General features: G+C 31.6%; 1 protein-coding gene across 5 annotated transcripts in view; it reads right to left on the bottom strand.

Moving 5' to 3' along the window:
* Positions 1 to 2809: 2809 nt before the first annotated feature.
* LOC143193877 (endoglucanase F) overlaps positions 2810 to 23468 on the bottom strand; it is a 34679-nt gene continuing 14020 nt past the window's right edge. For 4 of the 5 annotated variants that reach the window (XM_076400309.1, XM_076400311.1, XM_076400310.1 and 1 more), the window contains 8 exons: positions 16486 to 16711; positions 11123 to 11218; positions 10873 to 11055; positions 7753 to 7933; positions 5588 to 5753; positions 5324 to 5488; positions 5121 to 5263; positions 2810 to 3130 (listed from right to left, as the gene is read on the bottom strand). In XM_076400309.1, the coding sequence (XP_076256424.1) occupies positions 2839 to 3130; positions 5121 to 5263; positions 5324 to 5488; positions 5588 to 5753; positions 7753 to 7933; positions 10873 to 11055; positions 11123 to 11218; positions 16486 to 16711 (1452 nt within the window). In that variant the 3' untranslated portion in view covers positions 2810 to 2838. Of the gene's footprint in view, positions 3131 to 5120; positions 5264 to 5323; positions 5489 to 5587; positions 5754 to 7752; positions 7934 to 10872; positions 11056 to 11122; positions 11219 to 16485; positions 16712 to 16789; positions 16810 to 23468 lie in introns of those variants that run through there. The other variant, XM_076400312.1, reaches the window with a different exon arrangement.

Below are 23468 nucleotides of genomic sequence, written 5' to 3'. Positions count from 1 at the left end.
AGGCACATATAAAGTTAACTGCTCCAAGCAATTATCTCTGTCCTTCTCTCTCTCACAATTTATATAGGAAAGAGTTCGTACTTCGTCGTCTGATATCACGAATTGAAAAAAAAACTGTCGAACCGTGCATTTGACTGAAAATAGTAATTTTTTAACTATCAACTATTTCGACTGTTTTGAGTTGATAGTTCCCAACGCTAGACAACTATTGCTTATTTATATATAACGCGCAAAACCGTGGCGTTCCAAATACGGGATAAAACGATAACACAGTTAGGTAAAAAGACATTAAATCAGTATTTCTAATTGTCATTTCATTAATTAGTATATCGTCATCTATTATGGACTAACCTCTATCAGGCAAGCAGTATCTCAATAGGTTTTGAGCATAATCGCCATCTAATATTTTCCAGTAATCTTGGCATTCACCTTGGCCACCCATCATTGCATTTCTTAGTTGTTCAACATTGTTATTTTTTTTATAATTTTAGTATACTGCACCTGCTAGCTTACCTCAATAATTTTTAATAATACCCAAATGTGTTCGAAAATAGTCTTTTGCTAATATGGAGGACAGAATTGTCTTTGCTGAAAGATATGTTACTAACCGGAAATTTGTGTTCCATATTTGGCTGTTCTATTAATCTTCTTATATTATTCATTTTTTCAGAGAAGTTTCTTCTTTCTTCTTTCATACTCTGTCCTTTTTTCCTTCAAAACATATAGCTGTCCAACGTTTCCTTCCAACTTTGTAAGCCTTCTTCCACCCTTTTAGTCTCTGACAAAATAATTTAATATTTTCTTAAAACTATACTTACAAGTATTTCTATCATGATTTAACAGAAGATCAGTTGATTTTAAGTTACATAAATTAGATAGAGGACATATTATATGTTATGAAAATGCTATTGTTTGATATATCTATCCATCCACTAGGAGTATTAGCTAATGCGTTTAACGACGAAAAAGCTGTATTATTCTAATTGATAATCAAATGATATAGAATCCTGTTTATCAGCCCAATACAGCTGTAAATTTGATTTCTCCAATAGGAGTTGTCACCGAAATTGACAACCTCAATTCTAAACAGGCTCCTGGAATTGATGATATTTCACCTGGGTTCTTGAAAGAGCTCACACGAAAAACAACTATCATTTTAATATACATATTCAATGCCCGTTTGAGACTGAAGCATGTTTCATAATGTTTTAAGAATGTTCAAATAATTATTCCCAAAAAAAACTAACAAACAGGCAGAATAATTCCGATCTTAGAGGCCTATTTCGCCGCTAACTTTGATATCGAAATTATTTGAGAAATTTCTTTTAAAAAATATTGAACCATCTATAAAAATAACAGATTTCCAGTTTAGCTTTCGAAACCACCACTTTACCCTCGACCAAGAGCGCAGAGTAGCAGCGGTTGTTGAAAAGGTATTCGAAGAAAAGAAATACTGCTTTGCTATATATCTGTCTCACAAGCTTTTGACCGGGCATGCCATTTGGAATACAAAATAAGCAAATTGTAGGTACGGTGGCGAAATTGTAGTCTTTCATGAAAGATCATTCTAAACACTTAAACCTATTTCGACTGGAGTTCCCCAAGGTAGTGCCTTAGGATTACTCTTGTATCTGCTCTGCACACGAAAAGTACAGCAAAGTACAGTACCAATGAGTAATTCAACGCAGCCAAAATAAAATATTTATTGCTTCGTAACCAACAAAGATTACCTAGAAATTAAATTTATTTACGAAGTGATCCAAGATTTCGCCTTGAAATATAAATAATGTTGCTAAATTACAGCAATTTGGACGCAATAGCGCTACTAGAGAAACCACCAAAAACCAGAATATTGAAGCGAACCAAACCACACGAACTTGTGTAGTGTATAAGTGTATTTAGCTTTAGTTTAACTAGTTAGTTTTATTTTAATTTAAGAAATAAATACTGAAGTGAAGAATAATCCCGTACTCACCTTGCTTTTGTATTAATGCAAATAATTTGTAACATAACAAACATAACACATAACAAATTAATTTGTAAATTAAGTTTGGACTAAACGTATCTAATGCAAGATTTAATTAATAAAAATAAGTTAAATAATTCAAACAATTAAATTGTTTTTGTGAACTTGCTCCATTTCTCGGAAAACTAGACTTCTCAGAAAATGAATATCGTCGAAAAAGAAACTTGAGGACTTCGAAGCTTCACTAACCCACTATATGATAAACATACATTTTCCTACCAAGAAAGGTACATTGCACTAGGTGTGAGTTAATAATATACAAATAGGAGGTGAATAATAAAAGTATATGATACCTGCCTTGTTCTCTTTCTTTATATTTTTATTCCATAACATTGATTACTTCCTTTGACCATGTATCTCAGATTAAGTGTAAATAATAACTAACTAACGTTTAAAAAATTAATGAAAATAAGTACTGTGCGTCCAAAAACACATCTTCTTTCGTTGTTGGAATATTAGCAGTATAAAACAGAAGACGCTATTACCTGAGTATTATAAAATTGCTTAATTTAAACCTTCACAAGATTGGACACAGGATATAAAGATATACACACGAAAGTATTAGCGACTTTTGATGAGCATCACATATTGTTTCTCCTCTGATCCATAACAAATTTTAATTTGTAATTTATTGCTTGAAATAATAAAACAGGTATATATAATATGATGGAGATTCATTATTGTTGAATCCATCGGTTCATTGGTGTGAAGGTGAAAGATAACATCAACTATTGAGTTGCGATAACTCAACCATCTTATATTTAGTTAAATAAAAACCATTAATTTACATAATAATAAACATTATATTAAATTTATCTAACAATAGTACTATTATCTAAAGGTAATACTTCAAGATATGCGTCTTGGCTTCTAATTCGCGACAGCTCTTCGTCGAAATGAATGAAAGCTGCCAGGGCGCTTTGAAAACCGGCGTTAAAGTCTATGCTGACGACGTTGTATTCGAAATAGTAGTCTTCTCGTCTGTCGATGTAGTGGTCATCATCCTTCGGTCCGCTGACCAAAGCCCCAAATACAATTTGCGGATTTGGTTCTGGGGAATGGTACTGACTCCAACCGCATGGTTCGGGTAAATCAGGACAAGAACTGTAATAAGAATATATGATATATTTGATATATATGATATGTTATAATATTGAACTTAGTTGAGCAATTTTATATGCCTACTGAGATAAGATTAAGAAATGATACCACGAGTGGATTTCTGCGTGAACTTGTTAATAATTCTAGTACTGAGTATTCGCAGTGGAAATGTACTAAAAGATAAAGGGCCCTACTAGTCGAACGCCTTTGATAAAAGATGAGGATGAGAGCTGGGCCAGAGACAATCAAGAGAAGGATTCAAGATTTGCAGACGATCTTAATAGAATGTTTCAACTATATACACTCGAGACGTAAAACCATTATCCTACGCTAGTGACCAAGAGAGAATGAAAATTCCATTTATCACACTAACTGAAGTGAAAAAATAAATTATTTAATATAACTATTTGAAATTTTTTTATTGAAAAGGATAAAACCAATCATTAGGAAAAAGTATTTTATTCTGGATCATCAATTTAGTTTCAGGTAACAACATTCCATGATTGATCAAGTTTGCAGAATCGCCAATGTTATAGAAAAATCACTAGAACAAGATAGAATTTGTTTTGCAATATATTTACATGTTGCTCAAGCTTTAATATAGCTTGGCTTGATAGTTTAAATCGTGATAGTTTGAAAATATTTAAATGTCTCTCCCTGACCAATATTTAAATTTTTTTAGGGACATATATAACTGAACTGAATACTTTAAGGTCAAACAAGAAGATTCTAATTTGAGGAAATTATAACCAGGTGTGGCATCGGAGAGTTTACTGGGAACACTCCTTTATATGTTGTACACTCAGGACTCCCTTCAACTAAGATTCTATGAAAATGTTGTTGCGCATTTGCAACCTAACCATTAGATACAACTCTGACTCAACCGAAAAATTACAAACAAGTATTGCCAAAATATAATGCTGAACAGAAAAATAGCCTATCAGATTAAACATTTATTTAAAAAAATGAGTAATATAAGTATATTGATTTAACCAGCAAAAGAATCAAGCCAATATATATAAGTCAGCAAGTAGTTTCGTATGAATTACAGTCAAATATCTTATCTTATCATGATCGATGATTGACTCAGATGGAAGCCAAATGTTAAAAAAATGTACTAATTATTGGGTAGATATTCAGACTTGTCAGAATATAAGAGGCTTTTGGTTTACCAACGGGTCCTGCAATTAGTGTGGGCTTGTGGTGTTCAACTCTAAGATTGTACCAGCCAAAGCAATATAAATATTATACAAAGAATAAGGTACTGCGATATATTGTTGATGCTCCATGGTACATTCTTACATTCTTAATGACATTATGCATAACGACTTGAAAGTAGAAACTTGAATCATGAATGTTCAACACATGAATGTTGACATTCTCCAGCTCCTAGATAATAATGACTTACTCAGAAGATTAAAGAGACTAAAACTATTTGATCTAGTTCGGTGAACCAGTAAAATTTAGTGCACATTAAGGACAGTGACATAGATGTTATTCTGAAAGTGTCTATCGTAGACAAAATGAGTATTTTGAAATGTTAAAACCATAAATTGGGACAAAAATAAGTAGCTCATTATATTAATTTTCGATTGGTATAATAAATATTAAAAAAATATTATAATATCGTTAAGTTTTCATTATATTTTTATCAAAATGAAATTAGTGTAACAATATATCATTCAAATTCTTGACCATCGTTAGTCGTTGTATTTTTGATACCATTTGATTTCGATGAAGGCGATGATGACCCAGATACTCGGCCAAGGAAGAGGAACTTCAGAAAATATTTGTTGAAGATTATTACATTATTCATCAAAAATTCCCCTAATTATTTTTAGTTTACTCATCAACAATAGGTAAATGGTTAAAATCTTGGGAATAATTAAAACAGTACAGAAATTATCAAAAAATTGTGAATGGAAGTCTGCTACACAGCGAAAGTATATTCAAAATCCCAATATAAACTTAATTTCAATGTTTTATAACATACCTTGCAGAGTGATATGGCTTCCTTGGATAATTATCTCCGTATCCAACCACGTAACTTTGCCCAGAGGAACCCAAGATATAATCTAACTGGGATCTGGCAAATTCGATGTATTTTTCTTTACGGGAGTCATCAAACTTTGATGCCTGATGAGAAAATATTATCATTAACAATTATATCATTGATTACATATGTTGATAATCTACCTCTAAACATATAAATGCAATGTTGGCAGCCAGAGCAAGAACACCGAACTTTTTAATATAAACCAAACCTTTTGGAGTTTTTCTTGCAGTGTCTATGGAGTAGTCACAAAAATCTAAGACGGGCCTCGAAAATATTGTGTCATGGGTGACCTCAGCCAGTAAAAGCTAAAAATATAAGTTAATAAATCTAATATGTTTATGAAAATTATATCTGCTGTATATAGAAATAAATATGACATATACGAGAAATGTTTTTATACCTACTCTAATACCAATGGTTTGATCATTGAAATAGAAGAATGTAGATGTTTTATTTTGGAGATCGTACTCGAAGTACCATTTTTCTGCGTCCTGTAAGTACATGGAGTTATTTGTCGCTTTATAGAGCCATAGAGCGGACCATATTAGTTGATCTCCATAAAAGAATACCCTGAAAATAGCACCTTTATAAAAACTTATATATAGATAGTATTATTTCGACTTCATTTTCTTTAGAACATTATATTGAGTTATATATGTATATGTATTGAGCTGTATATCAGTAGCACAAAATATCTTTATTTTACTGGATACTGAATAGGACTCAGCTTTCGCCGTCGTTAATATTTACACGCATTAGTTTACATTATTGGGTCAAAAATCCTGTTTTATCCATTGTGTTGTAACTGAGTAACTCAGTAAAACCACTATAAGCTCGACAATAATATTGCAATGATATTCAAGAGTTTTCTTCCATCTTTTTAATTATGTTTAAAACTTTGTTGCCCAACCATGAAAATCACTAATTCTTTCAGTGTATGCTGCGGTACGTATATAGTGGAAGTTCTATTATATTCAAATAGTTGTTGTATAATTCTGCATCCAATCAGTTCACTTCCTTTCAGTCACTAAAACCTTTGAAAATAAAAATATCTGCACACAATATCCTAATAACAAAAGAAACAGTATTTGGAACAATTGCCGGCGACACAGTCATTATTGCAAAAGACACAGCTCTGCCAATGGCTATGGAAAAAGTATAAGTGGCAGTCAATAAGATCCATAGATGAACTAGAGGTTAGTAAATACAATTTAATAGGTCGAAATCTGTTCAAATTAATTTTGCAGTGCAAAAATGACAAAAATCTAGTTATATCAATAAAGGGATGCCCTATTTCTCAAACAGAATCAGTACAATACCTTGGCAACCACCTCGATGGTAGATTAAATTGAAAACATCATGTTTTTCAAAAAAACAGTTTTTCTACGTAACTAACGAAGAAATACACGATGATCTCGAAATCAAATAGATTTATGAAGATATCCAAGATTTCGCCTTAAAAGATAAAATAAGATTACTAAATCACAGTAACATGGAAGCAATACTGGAAAATGCGTAAGAAATCAGAAGGTTAAAGCGAACCAAACCATACAAATTTGAATAGTTTTACTGTCAAATTTGGCTTAAGTAGTCGATTTTAATTTTAATTTTGGAAATACATAATGATGTATTTCTCTCACAATCATCTTGTTTGTGTTAAAAAAAATTGTGTGAGAAAAGATAGTAAAAAATTTATTAGTAATTTTAGATTGTACTAAGCATATCTAATATATTATTGAATATAAAATTGAACAGTTTAGGTATTTACAACCATTTCTGATTACATAAACTTATTAAAATGAAATATATAAACAATATTGCAACATATCAAAAAAATAGCCATTTAAAAGAAACTTTGTTGAATATAATTGTATTCAAGGACAGTACTATATAGAACAGATTTTTGTTTTCAATAGCTTCTTCGATTTGTTTAAAATATCTTCTACTGACTTAACATGATGGTTATAAAACTTGGAGTTTATGGAATAGCCAAGAATCTGTTGATACAAATCAGGTTTTTGAATTATATGGTTGATAATTTGATGGTATAAATTATGTATCTTTGGTGCAAAAATATCCAATCTTATTATATTTTAATCTTAATTATATATACTAAATTTACCAATGGATATTTATTTGTAGACTTACTGTTACTTATTCTAAAAATATATTTATGTTAATTATTAGTTGGCTTATCGGTACCTCACCAAGTGTTTATAAATTATTAAAATGACTTGATAGGAACAATAGTATTTGATATGCAAACTATCTACGCTTAAATATTTAATTTAATACCATCATTTGTGTGACTAAATGTTATGCATGCATCCAAAACAATTGAATTGACATAGGTGAATGCAATATAAGAATGCAACCATTATATTTTTTTAATATATTTTTTTAATAAAAGAAGAACTGCATTGTTTTCTTTCTCCTGTATTCGTTCTTTTATCTCAGATCTTACGTGGTCTTATCGAACGTTAGTTAAGTTTTAAAAATTTAAAAATTAATGCCTGGTAGGATAAAACTTGATGATATATATTTCAAGTGTTCATTAAAAGAAACTTACTCATAGTAAAATTGTTTTGCTCCTGGAAAAACGTCTTTGGATAATCCTCTATAAATATTGGCAAAATTATGCAGTTCTATGGCGTGGTTCAACAATATCTGTGAGTAACTTGCGTTCAACTCTCTAAATAGTATACTAGCCGACGATAAAGCGGCAGATACTTCAGCAGCCAGGTCAGATCCTAAAAAAATACTTTTTTAGATAAATACACGGACGTTCTCAATGTGAAATAGATAAATTATTATGATGATATTAGAATACCAGTACCCAGCAAACCCAAATCATAACAAATGGTAAAAATAGTACAAAAACAATTTTTTTAATTATTATTTAATTAATACATTGTTACTAGTCGTTTCCGTCTAACCTACAATATGTCTTTACGATAACTTAAATCTAGATATATAACTAGGAGGCCCTATCTCAGTCTCTGGTGAAATAATGTTTATATATATCACGGCTGTATTTTTTAATATAGGCACCTCACTACACAACACTACACAAGATCAGATGGTTTGATTCTTTTGAGTCTGTGTCCTGTTCTGATAGTAACCAAAAGCTTCATATTTCAATATTCTCATAAGAATGGAGTCTTTCCTCCTTACAATTCTCTTGATTTCTTGACTGACTGTAGGTATCTGAAGGTATCGATATAGGTACACAGTCCTATAGTATTTGGGTGCACCCACAATATCTCTCAGGACTTTGTTCTGAAAATTTGGTATTTTATTTATGTTACTCTTTGCAGAACATCCCCATAATTAATCTCCATATGTCCATAGAGGTTTCAACATTTGCTTATATAATAGCAATTTATGTGCTGATAATTGTGATTTTCTTCCAATTAGCCAGTAGATTTTCTTATATTTCAATTCCGGTCCTTTTCTTTTCTTCTTTATATGTTTTTGCATCGAGATTCATTCCGAGATATTTAGCGTTGTTGCTATATGGAATGATAGTATTATTTAATGTTATTAGTGCTTGTACGGTCTGTTTACAGGTGAACTGCATACGTACAGATTTAGTTTAATTAATTATTATTTTCCAAGCTTGTGTCCAATTATTTATATTGTCACTTGCCTGTTGTAACTTTCCTGAGGCCTCTTCACTATTTTCTCCGACAGATGTAATCGCAGTATCATCGGCAAATGTAGCCATCGTACTATTTTCCATTTGTGGTATATCACAAGTGTAGAATAGATAAAGCATTGGTCGCAGTACACTTCCTTGTGGTACACCTGCTTTATCTTCTTTTATTGTAGAGTAAGCTTCTTGTTTTACTCTAAACATTGTACTTGTAATGTATGATTTTAACAGTTCGGTGTGTTATTTTGGTAACATTTTCTGTAGTTTATGAACAAGGCCTTCATGCAAAACCTTATCGAAAGCTTGTTCCACATCCAAGAATATAGCTGAGGATACTTTTTTTTACTTTCGTAGACTTTTTCAATAACATCTGTTATTCTGTGGACTTGGTCAATTGTTGAGTGTTTGTTAATAAACCCAAACTAGTGTGTAGTTATTAGGTTTTTTCTCCCTATGATCGGTTTTATTCTTTTCAACAGGAATTTTTCAAAAACTTTAGATATTACTGGCAGCAATGATATAGGTCTATAGGCTTTTATTTCGTTTGGTGACTTCCCAGGTATTGGGATCATTATAAATTCCGCCATCTTCCAAGTGTATGGGACATGTTTTAATCTAAATGCTGTGTTGATTAAGTTGGTGAGTTTTATATTCCATTTCTTGGTAGGTTTTGCAGTAATTCTCCGGTTATTAATCGAAGCCTGGTAAAAACAAATAAAAAGGAAAATATACGCTACCAAACATAATACTGTACTTGTGTTGTCAGAAATAAGAGTGATAACAGCTCTCTTTAATATACGAAAATACACACATGATCGAAGTCATTGAAATCCTTAAAGCATTGTAAATCACGACTCTGAACCAATGAAATTAAATGAATAGATACTTTAGAATCTACTTTAATCAATGATCTTCGCTATAATACTATTTTTATTAAATTCGATATTTGTGACACGAAGTCTGTTGCCGAAGCCTATCTAGCACTTTTATAAACTAATATAAATTACCAATTAACAATTTTGGTTTCAACAAGTAGTGACATAGGCGGCAATGAAAAAATTATGGTCTAGACGATCAAAAAATTCGAATACAATAAATTTTAAAAATTATCGGACGATGATCTATATCAAATTCTCAAAAAACTCTCAGGTAGGTTAGTAGTTGATGATTGAGAAATTGGCTAACAGGCGACATGATAATGACAACCGCAAAAAGTAATCAGTTCATAGACATCAAAGGAGAATATTCATAGTCATAAGTCTTGGTGAATATTTGATGGATTCACGTGATGTAGTGTATTATAAGCTGAGCTGATGTTGTGTGCTATGTAAACCGAACGAAAATGTTACCATATATGTCTACTGATTTTAATTAAACAAACTGGGCAAAATACTGTTGCAAAAAAGACCAGCAGCAGTTTGACAAAAGCTAAGTCACATTTTCTCATAATAATGTCGACCATACGCCAGGCATTGATTTTTCGGATTAACACTTGTTTAGATCGATGTCACATGGCTGACACACTGTTTAGAAATGCTGAAGAAGTATAAAAATGGTTCGATGATTGGATTGCTACCAAACCAACATCATTCTTTCAAGAAGGTAATGCCATGTTGCTAGAAATATAGGAAAAAGTTGGAAAATATATTAATTGATATATGTTGCTACAATGTTCCTCAATATTCATCAATAAAGTTATCAGAATAGATTAAATTACGTAATATATATTATGAACTGTAATTAGAGCTAGGGACAATTTTCTGTATTATCTTACTCTCATGAAATCAAATTTTCACCACAAGTACATTCTAGATTTTGCAGAAAAATTGTCAGCAATTAAAATCGAAGAATTCAAATTATTATTATCATACGGTAAACTTCAAAATACGGACCTAAGAGGGAAAAAATCTTAATATAATAAAAACAAAAATTACAGCTCAAACTAAACCTTTAAGATCAGCATAGTAGCGCTAGTGATCAGTGAATTAGGATAAACATTTGGTGTATAGAAAATAATTAACCTATATTACATACCTGGATGAGTTTCGTTGATTTTATATGCTGGTCTTGTCAGATTCATCTCCTCTGGCCGTCCCCAGTATTTATGATCCAGGTTGAAATCACCTACTTGTCCATATAATTCGTTCGGGGATACGTGACACTTAATGAAATAGTCCGTACCCCATTTTATCACATTAATAACTGACTCGTACTCATCTAAAACGACGTGAATCTCCGTAAATTATTCACATAATAATTAATTTGTGTTTTTTTTTGTACTCACCAACAGATTTGTAGATATCGGGGTGTTTCATTACGCCCCAAGATAGTACTGTGATTGAGTACGCCAATGGAAAACTAAATTTTACAAAATCAGTACCTGAAACAAAAAAGTTGCTTTTATCTTATACATAAAATTCTCATGTCCCAATGTTCGTTCCCATACTCCTCCGAAACGGCTTGACCGATTCTTATGAATTTTTTACGCATATTCAATAGGTCTTAGAATCGGCTACTGTCCATTTTTCAAAACCCTAAGTGGTAAGGGGTGTCCACCCTAATTTTTTTAATATTTTTTTAATAATTTTTTACATACAACCCTAAATTTTCACTTTTCTATCACCAACCCCTGCTTATTAGTCATTTTAATAATTTTATCATTTTTTTCCCGCTCGATAAAATCGATAACAGCTGCCGAAATTTAGAACTCTGTCATTCTACCATCATCGTAGGTAGATAGTCCACGTCATATGCAAGAGTATATACAGGATGCTCTAATTTTCGTACGCGAGTGGGGCGACCGTGTTTATTTATCACGTTCACATGTCATCCAAAATGTCATCCAAATGAGATTACATCTTTGCTGTTGCCTGGTCAAAATGCAATACATCGTCATGACATTATAGTACGTTTGTTTAAACAAAAGCTGAAGTCTGTAATACATTTTATTACTAAATTACATGTATTCGGTCTCACACGTTGCTGGCCGTAGTCGGTTGAGCGACAAAATCCGTCCTGAAGAAATAGATATAATTTTTGCAGAAATTCCCTCTTCGTCTACTGATCAATTGCTGTTTGGTATTGTTACAGCAAACATGATTCATGACCCATACGGTACTTTTAATTGTTCATCGTTTAATTGTTTTCTTTTGTATACTTTAGGGTTTAGTTTAATTTATTAAACCGTTTAAATATTTCTTGTAATATTTGTGACATGGGAAAATAATTATGACTTGAAACAATATAATATATTGCATTGTATCGGATGTCTGGTAAAGCCAGGCCAATATAACCAGGCCAATGTAAGAAAGGTACCGAGCAAACAGAAAACACGTTTAGTAAAAAAGAAGGTCCAAGATCGTGGAATTTTCGAGCATTCCTTGAGAGTCCGTCATCGGGGTGAGAAGTTCCTAGCTGGAAAAGTATTTTCCTCCCCGAAATTCTGAACTAATCGGAATGTAGGAAGGGTTTCTTGAACCAACCTTCTCAGCCACCACCAAGAGCTCGAGAAAGGAGCTTCGACGATAAAACACGATGAATTGAGAACATAATATCAGAAATTGAAAAAGAATGAAAGAGTTACAGAAGCAAGATCAGAAAAAGTAAAATGTCAAAAAGACGGAATCGGAGAATTTGTAACAGAATTAGATAGTATGTAGAATAAGCGAGAATAACAGAACTCAAAGAACCAAGAAAGTCTAGATTTAATCAGAATTAAGAAGAAAAAAATATATCAAGAATCAGGAACAGCAGAATTCGTATATGTCGTGCGTGTAATCACGTATCATGTGTAATTTCATATACGAAATGCACGAAGAATTGAATGGTGGCGATAGAAAGATGGGGGTGTGAAAATATTGTAGAAAATGATGGAAAATATTTTGATTAATACACATCGTACCAATTTTCTTGCATAATTGCATTATTAAAATAAAAATGATCAGAATACATGCCAGTCCCTAATACTAGAATATATATTTATTTTATGAAAATAGGAGGAATCGTTGGTACAAACTTTTTTTATAATTTTAAATTAGCCATTTTCGCGAACTTATCAAAATTGGCTAAATACGAACAAATGAATTTGAATGTATAAAAAACAAAAAATATTAAAATTAATTCGTAGTTTTTACAATAGCAAGCGAAATCTCTTCAGCTGATCCGTCATTTTTATGAGTTATTTCCAGTTTCACTGTCTCCGAGACAGACGGTCGCCAATATTACTTTATGCATAATACATCAAGAATATTACGTATGCTCCTAGAGCCAAGTATTTTTTCCTCCTCGTTCTTTGTGTTGTGCCTCAATTAATATACATAGTAGCGCGTCGTTGCGCGCCGTTGTAAAAATAAATACTTTTGTTTTCTATGAACTAGCCGATTTTATTGGTTTTCGTTAATTTTATGTCCCTAGCTATTTTTAGTATTGCTCTTATTATTATTCGTCATAATCATGAATTTTTTTGGCTCCTTTAGACCAAAGAGGGTTTATCCGGACTGGGCTTACTGTATAATGTGGGCTCCGAACCACGGTCCTCGGGATTAAGCCTATCGACTTAGATACCATCCCAGAAAACATCCGGTCCTACCCAGCCTGGCTACCGGCGTGACTGGGATGGTTATTCCTTGTCGGATTTTTCACTGTTGCCTATAAAGAGATTTACAATTACAATCACAAACATACGTACATCCATGCTCCAGCAGGATTGTGGTTACGATTATTATGTACATATATTGTATGTACATAAATATTGAGTTCGCGCGGCACCCGCTTTGCACAGAGCTTATACCCAAATATTCGTGAGTGATATGTGTGATTTTGCCGTCTGGCAATTTCCGCCGAACACTGCCAGTCATTCCAAGATCGACTGCTGCCGATGAAATAAACGCTTGCTTCAAATCATCGAATCTGTGGCGCTATATGAGTAAACTTCAACGGACACCAAACATGAGAGTTGTATTGTTGGATGACCCGTATGCTGAAGATTTCTCCAAGCAATTGCAATCGGCCGTGTTCCTGTCAACGAATCGAGCGTATTGATTTAATTTCATTAGAATTTTTGCAATTTCATCTCATTGAAAAGAGAAATAATATTCCCTATAAAGAAATTTACAATTACAATCACAAACATACGTACATCCATGCTCCAGCAGGATTGTGGTTACGATTATTATGTACATATATTGTATGTACATAAATATTGAGTTCGCGCGGCACTCGCTTTGCACAGAGCTTATACCCAAATATTCGTGAGTGATATGTGTGATTTTGCCGCCTGGCAATTTCCGCCGAACACTGCCAGTCATTCCAAGATCGACTGCTGCCGATGAAATAAACGCTTGCTTCAAATCATCAAATCTGTGGCGCTATGTGAGTAAACTTCAACGGACACCAAACATGAGAGTTGTATTGTTGGACGACCCGTATGCTGAAGATTTCTCCAAGCAATTGCAATCGGCCGTGTTCCTGTCAACGAATCGAGCGTATTGATTTAATTTCCTTAGAATTTTTGCAATTTCATCTCATTGAAAGGAGAGTTTATCAGTAAAATATTTCCGAACATCATTGCTAATCATACAAAAAACCAAATAGTGAAGTGAGCGAGCAACTTTGGCGGCTGATAATAAAGATGTGGATGACTTAATCTTTATAATTCAGAATCAAATCGTTAATAATCTGCATTGACTCAAATCTATTGACTTTGAAATAAACGAATATGAAGCCACTAATTATTCAACTGAATTTTTAAACTCCTTGGATATGCCTGGTTTACCACTGCACAATTCAGAACTGAAGGCGGGCTCGATAGTCATCATCCTTCGAAATGTAAACCAACCAAACCAATGCAATGGAACGCCCTTGGTGATAATAAAACTGATGAGTAATGTGATTCACGCAACGATACCCAAAGGAAAATTAAAAGATGAGTTAGTTTTCATTCCGAGTATTCCGATGATCTCAACGGATACGCCCTTTGACTTTAAAGGAGTTCGATTCCCGATTCGCATTGCTTTCCCCTTGCGATTAACAAATTACAAGGTCAAGGATTATTGTGTATCGTCTCAACTTGTTCATATTTTTTTCTCATACTGTACTTGGCACGTTCACGTGTCGACAAACCATCCGCTTTATTTGTTCTTGCGCCTGATAAAAAAAAACAAAAAATGTTGCATATCACAAGTTGCTTCAATGAAAAGAATTAAGCCGATTTGACTGTATGACCTTTAATACAAGGGGGTTAGGGTAACAACTTTAAAGCAGTAGTCACAGCTCATTACATTTAAACTGAAGAAATAAAATATTTAATTCAATAGATATCTTATTCCCTCATGAAGATATTAGATATTTTCTAATGAATGAATTTTCCAGTCAGTGAATACTAGTGAGAATATATAGTGAAAAGATATACTGCTTATAAGATATTTTTAACAAACAAAAATAGAACTGAATTCAAAAATTGTTTTGTTTGTAATTTAATGTTTTGTATGTCTCAAATTGTATTATTATTTTTGTATTGTTTGGGCACCGACTTTAAGGTGATGGGACAGTAGTAATTAAAATAACATTGAAAATAGATAAATGGGTTTAGGTAGGTATTAAGCAAAATGGTGTGTACATAGTAGAATATAATATACGTGTACTATATAGGTTAAGTAATGTTTTTGTTTAGTTTTATATAGTTAGTGTGTTCTTTATTTATTTTTTGAAGTCGGTTAATTTTTTTTTGTTAAAAATATTTTATTTTTCTCTTTTTTGTGTTAGATATAGGTATGTCAAGTAAAGGTGCAGCCCGTATAAAAAAATAGGAATAAAGTAACAATAATTGAAAATAAGGAATGTTTCGTGCCCCGGGTCCGCTACCTAACCTAGATAATTTGAAAAATATTCTAACCAAACTAGAACAACAACAAACAAAAAGTCATTGCCCCTTCTGAAAATCGAACCCACGACCTCCGCATGTTAGCTGAACGCTCTAACCTCTACACCATAGAAGCAGTTGCCTGCAATATTTCTACGGCTTCACATATAATATGGTTAGCGTTTAAAAAACAAACTGAACGGCTTTTGCACTGAACGACTTCCGGTCTTCCTTTACATTATTGCTTAATAACATTATTAACATATAACTGATTATTTTAGTTGAAAAATATGTGGGAACTTTGTACGTGCCTTTTAATTTTGAGGGTTTCACTTGATTTATCTCCCTTTCCCAACAGATCCTGACTTGATTCCAATGGCAGCACCTCGGAAGTGCACTCTTTCGAATAAAAAAAGAATTTTCAAATTTATTATATATATATATATATATATATATATATATATATATATATATATATATATATATATATATATATATATATATATATATATATATATATATACAGTCGAACATAGAACCTCCTCGTTTTCGTCTATTAAAAACAGTATATAACACGTACTTAAAAAAATTATGAATACCATTGGTAAAATTTAATAAAAACCTGATATAGAAGTTCCATACATTCCTGTTCCAAACTCCAGATCCAGGAATATATCCGTATAACAAAATGACGATAAAATAAGTTATTAGGTTAGAAATAGTTTTTTTTTAATTGGTTAGAGATTAGACATGAACAAATATAAATTATTTATGAATGTTGAACTTACCATCATAAAATCCACCACTAAGGTCTTCTCCATCATCGCCATGATCATCGACCGCCGAATCACCCCTCCACTTAATCCTATTGTTTGGTGGCAATTTCCCCGATCTTTGGGCTTCATAATACAATACCGAGTACTTAAGGGCTAGCTTGTAATCAGGCACGAAGGACTGACAGCATACCGCGGCAAGTTTGACGGCAACTATGAGTAAGCTTAGGTGGTGTTGCATCTGGAATAGTTTCGATTCAATTATGTCACTTCTCCTGTCTAGGCTCTAGTGAGTCTTATTAATAGTAAACATATTTACATAGATATTCGTACGGTGCTTTAGTATTCTGATCGCGGCCCGATTGTAATGGGTGTTTGTATATTTAAGTAAAATCGTCGACCTTGGACATTACAATAATTTGTCTTGAAATACGACAAAAAGCGACAACAAAGTTAGTGTGCACGTAATACTTATGTGGAAGAGACGTATTACGATTTAAAATTATATATTAGCTTAATTTAAATGTTTTTATTTGCATTTCCAGTATGTGACGAAGCAAATTTAATAGACCGAGACGGGATATCTGGGTCTAGTACGTGCGCGGATGAATTTTACCGACATCTTTAGGAATTTCCGTTATCTCTTATCACGGCGGTTTTGATACCGAAGACCAAACTCATTCTGCGCAGCCATAAAAAATTGATGAGAAAGATTTGAAGGCACCATTCGATGACGATCCTTATAAAATGCAAGACAAATATGCAGAATTGTTGGGAGAAACACAAGAAGCATTTTCCAATGGTTTGGAGAACATGATAAATGATCCAAAACCTTGGATATTTTGTATTGTATGAATTGAATTTAAGAGACATTGAAAGGCGATTAAATTGTAATGTTAGGCATAATTTTGTGTAGAATCTATGAGAATATCAGTGCTAAAAACCGCCAAATGGTTATTGGAGCTGTTGGTTTTGAATAAAACTATACTGGTGACAAACCGTCTACAACATTATCTATTAGAGAATAAAAAAGTAAAAAGTAAAAAAAAATTATCCCTCGTATATAAAATAGAGATTAAATTCTCATGTAAGTTAATTGTACCAAAAAAAAATGTGCGATAAAGATCTACTTTCTCCAATTTCTTTAAAATTCCAACATGAACACAATTGTCTTGACAATGTAAGGATGTGACTCATGAACGTGTCATTTTTCTGTACCTGCCTTTTGTAACTCATTAAACTAATTTTAATAAAACTTTCACTGATAACACAAATTCTTGGGTATACATAAATATCAAAAATATCTTACCAAATACACTACTAAAATCTACCAGTGATTCAACTTTTTAATAAAAATTACTTCCATATACCCCTACAAAACCGTTCTCTTGGCGACCCAACCCAATAGTTTTTATATAAACTCAAGGATCAAAAAATGGACACAAAAAAGTATCTTTCTTGTAATTTCATAAAAAATGCATTTCAATAAAAACACCTATGTTATGACATCAACGATATAATTAACTTTAAAATAAAAGGAACTCTTGAATTTATTTCTAAACGATCAGGTGATATTAGAAAGCTGTTTAGTCTGTAAGTTGACTGTGAAAATTTCCTTTAAAGAATTAAATAATATTATTAAGTAATTTTATGAAAAATGTTCGTACAGTCTTAACAAAATGTATGTACATTGAAATAAAATATATGTTAATCTATTTTTAACTAATTCATTAATTTAAATCAGTAGCGGTAAATATTTATTTTACAACGAAAACTGGCACAAAAATTGTTGAAAATCTATCAATAGAAAAACATTAATAAATACAATATAAGTATTGTTAAAACTATTGAATATAAGCAAAATTGCTCTGATGTATGATTTTCTACCAAACACATAATTCTATCACTGTAGAACTTCTGATATATCTCGAAGAAAAAATGAATCAAGTGATTTTGGAGATCCCTTTTAGAGTCACGTTTAGATAATTAAAACAATAGTCTAGATACTGAAACAGATAGTATTCAGACGGTACAAAATCAGGGCTATAAGGTCGATTAAATTTCGACTTCAAAATTTTCCAACTAATCTATCAATTTTTGTCCAGTCACTATAGATATATGTCATAGAAAACAATACCTTCAAACATTAAAACTGTGCTTCTTAATATTTAACATCGAAGTTTCCGGAATGAAAACAAACCAATTCCCATCACTAGCATTCACTTGAACACTCACACCATGCCACAATATCGTCATAATTTTCGATCATATTTCCATTCTCTTCCATTTTTAGAAATATAAGAGTAACACGTGACTTAACCGACTCAACGAATCTATCGTTTAAAATTTCAAGCCAAATTATTAGAAAAAACCGAAATTATTATTACACGATATAATGCAAGTCATGGAGGGATCCCACAATATACCTGAGGAATAATCAAGGAACATAGACTTTACCAGTAAGTGTACGTTAAAGCTCTCTGACCACCACTCTCTTACAAAAATCTTTTTACATAGCATTTTTTGTACAGTTCATTTTAACAATATAGCATTAAACATAGAGATACAGTAACGAGCCTTTTGGATTAAAATTATATATTTTCTAAATTACAGATTGTATATAAAAGTAATACATTTTTAAGAGTGTTAATATACGAGGATCATTTGAAAAGTCAACGACTTTTTGAATAAAAGTAATTAAAGTAAATTTAATAAATCACTAACTTATGAAACTGCCCTCGTATAATGAAAAAAACATACAAATATTTCCCGAACATTGTCGCGTCTTTACAAAGAAATGTGAAATTAATCATTGGACAATTCAATGTCATTGCAAGGTCAAATCGCCGAAAAAGTGGATTCCAAAAACTCCAACCTTCAGAAAAAACTCGTACTGAATACACATTCTTGACCTTGATCATTACCCTTAACTCAAATATACCCAATGTGAATAAGTATGAAGTGATCAGCCGTTTCACACATTAGGAATTCATCATATCAGACCTATATCTCAAAATCTGTTATATATTTAAATTAACGTTTCGAGACTAAAATTAATTAACAATGGTGCCATAAAAACGAATAACGTAAAACCGATAAATAATCAAGAGGTAATTAGAATTGAGAGTTAAGATTAAACGCTGTATAATACACGAATTATATATTGAGAATTAATCACAAAATGAAATTATTTAGCATTATTTACGATAATAAATTAAATTAAGTAAAATAACTTAAATATAAATATAATAAATAACATAATAAATAACAATTATTTATAACAAAATATCATAAAATAATCATGAGGGTTTGTACATATATCGAAACTTATGGAACACGGTGTATCTTACAAAAGAATACAATGATAGTTCGTTAAGTCACTAATCTTTTGAATGAATGAACATCTACTTAGCAAAATAGCGTTTTATTTCTCAACATAATCTCCTTTTATCTAATAAATGCAGTCCAGAGTTTTTACAAATGTTTATTTCCCTCAAAATACTAAGATTCCTCAAATCTTTTTGGGATTTAAGGATTTAATTTTGAAGACAGGAAATAGTCACAGGGGACTAAATCTGAATACGGATCATATTTTGTAGTGTGTAGAAATTTAATTCCTCATTTATAGGTGAGATTTAGTCCCCATGTGAGATGTAAAGCAAAAGTGAAATTTGAGAAACTATTCTTCTGTCAAATAAGCCTGGTACTTCTTCAATTTATTGCTTTTCAATGTATACTTTAGGTGAAAAATATGTGTAAAAGATAAAAATTATATTAAAACAAAAATGAAGTAATGAAAATATAATAAATTAAAATTTTAAACCGTTGATGCATATTAGAATGCTTAACGATTAATGCTCTAAAATATGTAACTATGTGACAATTTATTCTTTGTATATTTTATCAATTATTTTAGTTGTAGTTTTTTATTATAGTTCTTCTAATTATTATAAATATATTACTTTAATATAGTTTCTATATATTAAAGTTGAAACCTGCTGTACCTAATAAGTGCCTAATTGTATTTGTTATTGTTAGTGTAATTAATGTTATATATCAAATATGTTTCTGATCTTATATTGAAAACTAGCGACCCGCCCCGGCTTCGCACGGGTGCAATGCTGATACTAAATTAAATACACTACAGAAAAAATATGAACGTTGTATATAAAAACATAGCGGCCCGCTCCGACTTTGCACGGGCATAAAATATATATGCCTATGTCACTCAATGAAAACATGATTAAAATCGATCCAGTATTTTTGGTTCATTCATTACTGCCCTTGGCCTGCACGCATTAAATTTGGAGTAAAACAATTCCTCTTCCCCTATACTTACTATGAAGATTTCCTGCTATCTTTGGAATATCTAAATTCATACAATTTTTATTACATTACACATTTTTAAACGCAAATTTTAAATTTGTAATATCTCCGAAAATATTTGTTTAATTTACATGCTGTAAGGAACCATATTGATCTATATTAATTGCACACTGTATTTAAGGTACTTAATTCGATAAGGATTAATGCCGTATTGCTTAAAATAGCTTCGTAAATAAGCCATTTTCTCACGTAAAAAGTAAACAATAAAAATGGTTAATGTGGGTTATCCCTAAAAGATAAACATATACCATCGCGGACTTTTTTGTAGACCTTTTTATGGTGTACAATACTGTAGTACATTAATTTGATCTAACTCGTAGGGTTAGGCAGCGTTTTTGCTAATTGCTAAATAAGCCTAAAAAAATAGGTTAATTTACGACATCACGTTAGAAACCTCTAAAATTAGCAATGTTGCCTTAGTATATTATGCATGTATTATACATATAAACCTTCCTCTTGAATCACTCTATCTATTGAAAAAAACCGCATCAAAATCCGTTGCGTAGTTTTAAAGATTTAAGCGCACATAGGGATATAGGGACAGAAAAGGCGACTTTGTTTTATACTATGTAGTGATATTGTCAAAACAAGTTTATTAACATATATTTTTAAAATTATTCTCCTTACACAATTATGAAAGAGACATAATTAACTTAATAAATCGTGGTCGAATTTCGACCACATCTTGGTCACTAATATTAAAAATATTTCTATTAATATAAACATTATTGTATAAATGAGGACGCACCTGTCCAGTCCCGAGTAATATTAACATGAAAGCTGTATAAATAACAATAAAATTGCATTAATAATCAGGAAAAACCTTTAAAGTGAATCAATACGATTTATTTGCAATTTTGTAACAGTTTTAAATCACATACCTTCGAAGTAAAACCCAAAAACATGTTTTGCTGAGTGATGATGTTTATCAGTCATTATACGTGTTGTGCACGTACAAATTCTATTTAACTAAAGATCTACTTTAGATTTTCCCAAGATTAAAATCTATTATTTGAAATTGTGCGCAAATAAATAACACTAACTTGTATTGTTTACCTGTTTGGATCTAGACAATTTATTTCTGGGACAATACTCATCCAAAACTATGCGGTAATTTATCGGTCCTTATAACTGTTCCGCGAAAAGTACGTTATTTCTTGAATGTAAAACGAGGGAGTATGAAAACGATTCGTTATATTAATATTTACTTGAAATTTTATCGAATCATTTGATATTGTTTGTAATAACCAACAAATTTCTCTTCATTAATTTCAGACTAAAAAAACTTATTTTCCTATTTAAATGAATTGGAATAACATGAAATATTATTTGAAGATTTCTACCATCTAGAAATAATTTTATAATATCTATTAACGATGTATTAGCCTACTTCTGTAGATTAAATATTACTGCTTACTAAATTTCTCTTAACTTATTTAATATTACTGTCATTTTGTCCATTATATTGCCTCTCTAGTATTCTTCTGACACTTTTATCTCAAAGAACTAATTTCCTATTATTTTTTTAATAAAATTCGATACACAACGATACTAAAAGTAATACACGATTTAAAGAGACATTGTAATGGATGAGGACAACAGTACATGCGGTAAACAGTTTCATTCTAAAAAAGATCAATTCAAAAGTCCCCGGCCTGACACATAGATGGCGCTACCAGAATTAAATCCATCTGTTTCTTAGTTAGCCCTAACCCTCAAAAGATGCGTGTATAAATTTGACAGCTGTCGGATCATTAGTTTATGAATTATAGCATTTTGAGTGAAGCAACTTTTGTTATTGTGAAAAAAATGGATGAAAAGGAAATGAAAAGGAAAGGAATCAAGCGTAATGAACCCGAATTTTTGCGTCGATATGTGACAATGGATGAAACATGGCTCCATCGTTTCATTCCAATCGAAGTCCAATCGACAGCATATGGATTTAACATATGGATTTAATTCTAGTAGCGCCATCTATGTGTCAGGCTGGGGGCTTTTCAATTAACCTGTTAAAACACAATTTAAAAAGACATTGTAATGGATGAGGATAACAACAGATGCGGTAAATCATTTCTTGCTGTACATAATCACAATTTTATAATTCATTTAACAAAAAAGCATCACGCATTTTATTTGTTATATAAATGTTTTATAACTGAGTCACTTTACGTGTTATAAATATATATAAATGCGTGGTTTGACATTTAAAAGTATGTGTAATTAAATTTCTATTAACAACCTGATCTTCTAAGGAATCAACATTCTCTAAGAATACTTGAACGGATTTAAATAAAACTACATGTGTACTGAACTAGGACAAATAATACCAAAAGTTACAATATTTAAAAGGGAGAACCAAGGTTATGCAGCAAATGTGGACTATTAGGATATTTGGCACTTAAACAATTTAAAAACCTTTACTGTCGTAGTTGGAAAATAATATTGCAATCGCCATATAATAATGATGTTATTTTGTGTACAGGGAATTAGTATTTTAGCAACTCGAGCATTCAATGTGTCATATACTAACACAACAAAATATCTAGAAATAACCCTGGATGCGAAGCTACGCTAGAAGGCTTCTGTTGATAAGAAATCAGTTGTATCTTGTG

The sequence above is a fragment of the Rhynchophorus ferrugineus genome, unplaced genomic scaffold (assembly GCF_030347505.1).
Source record: "Rhynchophorus ferrugineus isolate W39M unplaced genomic scaffold, kcgeb_rfMv2 rfM3, whole genome shotgun sequence".
NCBI classification, from domain to species: Eukaryota; Metazoa; Arthropoda; class Insecta; order Coleoptera; family Curculionidae; genus Rhynchophorus; species Rhynchophorus ferrugineus.
This window is presented reverse-complemented; position numbering and strand designations above follow the sequence as displayed.